At 39.8% G+C, this 3,252-nt stretch overlaps 1 protein-coding gene across 1 annotated transcript in view; it reads left to right on the top strand.

The window, feature by feature from the left end:
* Window positions 1–3,050, top strand: part of LOC107558875 (rho GDP-dissociation inhibitor 1-like) — a 4,122-nt gene extending 1,072 nt beyond the window's left edge. The window contains exons 2-4 of the mRNA XM_016242569.1: window positions 863–939; window positions 1,374–1,437; window positions 2,607–3,050. Of these exons, the coding sequence (XP_016098055.1) occupies window positions 863–939; window positions 1,374–1,437; window positions 2,607–2,806 (341 nt within the window). The 3' untranslated portion in view covers window positions 2,807–3,050. The remainder of the gene's footprint in view (window positions 1–862; window positions 940–1,373; window positions 1,438–2,606) is intronic.
* The last annotated feature ends 202 nt before the right edge of the window (window positions 3,051–3,252 follow it).

Raw genomic sequence — 3,252 nt, 5'->3', positions numbered from 1 at the left:
AGGACTGTTTCCTGATCCTGGAAGAGTATAGACAAAAATGCCGGCTGTTCTGACTCACAGACTGTAAGTACGTTTTCATATTTAAAGGATTTGCCTCTGATGATTCAAACGTGAGTTTTGAGCAGTGTAGTGTAGTGCTTGTTTCTCCGATCACAAATGCAGACATGGTTTTATGTTTACGACGCAATGATGCAACGCGTAAAAAGACAGTATAAGTCATTATAATCCGTAATTATGTCCCCACTGGATGAATGTTTTTGTCTCGTCGCTCTGGGACAGGACATCACAGTATGGTGAGGGGCGTAACATTTCCGTCACATGCTTGAGGTATTCGGCCAATCACAACGCACTGGATAGCTGGCCAATCACAGCACACCTCGCTTTTCAGACTGATGAGCTTTGTAAAAATCGACGTGTTTCAGAAAGACTGGGCATAGAGGAGAAACAATAATGTACAGTATGTGGAAAATAATGTTTTTTTTAACCTTAAACCGCATAAACACATTGCATTACACCAAATACACAAAATAATGTTCTTTTTAGCAGCATCATATGACCCCTTTAATGAGTTCAAAAGGATGCACACTGGTATGTTTTCAAAGCTGCACTAACTTTGTAAAAATCGACGCGTTTCAGAAAGGCTGGGCGTAGAGGAGAAACAATAATGTACAGTATGTGGAAAATAATGTTTTTTTTAACCTTAAACCGCATAAACACATTGCATTACACCAAATACACAAAATAATGTTCTTTTTAGCAACATCATATGATCCCTTTAATGAGTTCAAAAGGATGCACACTGGTATGTTTTCAAAGCTGCACTAACTTTGTGTGTGTGTGTGTGTGTTTGCTCCACTCTCAGGTGATCTGGAGTCCTTTAAGAAGCAGTCGTTTGTGCTGAAGGAGGGAGTGGAGTACAGGATAAAGATCAGCTTCAAGGTTAGATGACCACAGCTGGAAACATTTAGATGCAGTAATTGCTAGGAATTGATGCCATCACACAACTTTTGTCATAGTATGAGAATTTCATAGCAAAGTAACTGCATATTAGAAGTTATTTCTACTGGAAATTCTGTTAATATTTGGCAATCATGTGTTAGTGCCTGTTTGTGGATAATCCGGTAAATGAAAGGTACTTCACTTCCACATTTGTAGTGTATATCCTCTTATTTGAAGCTTGGGCTCTCTGCATCTCCAGATTACTCCACGTTTCTTCCCGTCACGTGTTGAGCAGTGCCGCCTCATAGCTGTGTGAATATAGCTGCTGTGCTGTAAACAGTCACACACACTGACTGCATGTAAACAACATATGTTGCTTTGAAACTGTACCTGTTACATAATGTGACATCACATGTATTTACATTTGTGTGCAGGTAAACAAAGAGATCGTCTCGGGGTTGAAGTACGTACAGCAGACCTTTAGGAAAGGGATCAAGAGTAAGTGTTCTTTAGAAATGACAATCTGACATTCATGTTCAGGGTACATTTCACCCCAAAATCAAAGGAAAAGAGGTGAAAGTGTTGCTTATCATATATAGTTTTGGTGCCGAGTGCAAATGGCTGTGCATTTATTTGTGTTTTTAACTCAATGGGAGCGAAACGAAACTGTCTGAATCTGACGACGCTGTTGTGTTGTCTGTCGCCCCTCTTCCTCCTCCACCACACCCACTTTTGTAACACTTTCCAAAACTGTGATGAGAACTAAACGGTGCTGAAACGGGGTTTCGGGACCCTTTTAGAAGAAAAGCCTCGAGTTCTTTGAGGAACTGGGTGTGGAAATCTACTTCCCCCTCTGTACACCAGAGCGTCCCATTAATGCTATGTTTTGGGGAGGCCAATCTACCATGAATATTTATAGATTGTGTTTATTATTATGCACAAATGAACATGAAGGAATGGTGCACAAATGAATGAAAGTCAGCATTTCTCAGCCATGTAATAGTATTTGCTCTAATTGGCTGATATTAACACATTCCATTTTAATATAAGAATTAAAATCCAATAAAAATCTGCGACTGAAGATGATCAATTATTATTCTTCCTTGTCCTTTTACATGCACCAGTATACACAGTACACATTTAAATATATTAATAACATTAATACATTATGATTAGTGGCAGGGTTTTTTTCTAATGACAAGTACATTACATTTTACTTGGTCCTTGAATCATTGACTCGCCTGATTCTTTCACAAACGTGGATTCATTCAGTAATGAAACATCGCTGTGTCGCTCCGAGGTGGAGAACAGTTCTTCCATGACTGAATGCCTTGTTTTTTTTCTTAATTTGGCAACAAAATTGTGTCTAAAATATAACGTACAGTATTAACTTATTGTTTATTGAACTGTTTCTTTTTACAAACCGAGTGATATCCTCCATAATGTCAGCTTCCACAAAGAATCATTATGATATTATCGTAGATGATGCATTTCGCACACCCTTAATTGGGCTGCCTGTGTCTCCATAATGAAAACAAGTAATGTTGGAGTAGGTTTTATTGCAACACATACACTATCCTTGATTGCTTAAACAACCTTTGAGAATGAATATAGCAAGTAGTGTACTCCATTTCATTTACACCTCTTCACCTGTGTCTTGTGTTCAGTTGACAAGTCTGACTACATGGTGGGCAGCTATGGGCCTCGGCCGAATGAATACGAATTCCTGACACCCTTGGAGGAGGCACCCAAAGGCATGCTGGCCCGCGGCACTTACAACATTAAATCCAAGTTCACTGACGACGACAAGCACGACCACCTGTCCTGGGAATGGAACCTGAACATCAAGAAGGACTGGAAAGATTGAGCTGTTTCCAAACCCCCATTTTCCTTCTTGCCATCCTCCTACTTCTTCCCTCCCTCCCTTTCTTCCTCTCGAACCTCCTCCAGTTCCCTCCATCATCAACATCGTCATAATCTTGGATTAACTGCTTAACCGGTTTAAAGGAAAAGGATCTTTCTCACTCCGTCCATTTTCCTACAGTTTTCTTCCCTCCCTCCATATTCCTATCCCTTTCCCTCCCAGTGAGTATTGAGGCTTTTCATGAAATATATATGTGAAAACAAACAAAAGTGTGCACAATCCATATTTTGTGTTTTGGTTTGTTTGTATATAAAAGTAAAAACAGAGGGGAAAAAAATATTCAAAAAACCTCATGGATACTTTTGACATGGTTGTTATGAGTAATCTTCACTGCCCCCCGTCTTCCTCTTGTGTCCTAAACCCTTCCCCCGTTTATCCCGCGACATTCC

Source organism: Sinocyclocheilus grahami, unplaced genomic scaffold (genome assembly GCF_001515645.1).
Source record: "Sinocyclocheilus grahami isolate Dianchi unplaced genomic scaffold, SAMN03320097.WGS_v1.1 scaffold663.1, whole genome shotgun sequence".
Lineage (NCBI taxonomy): Eukaryota > Metazoa > Chordata > Actinopteri > Cypriniformes > Cyprinidae > Sinocyclocheilus > Sinocyclocheilus grahami.
This window is presented reverse-complemented; position numbering and strand designations above follow the sequence as displayed.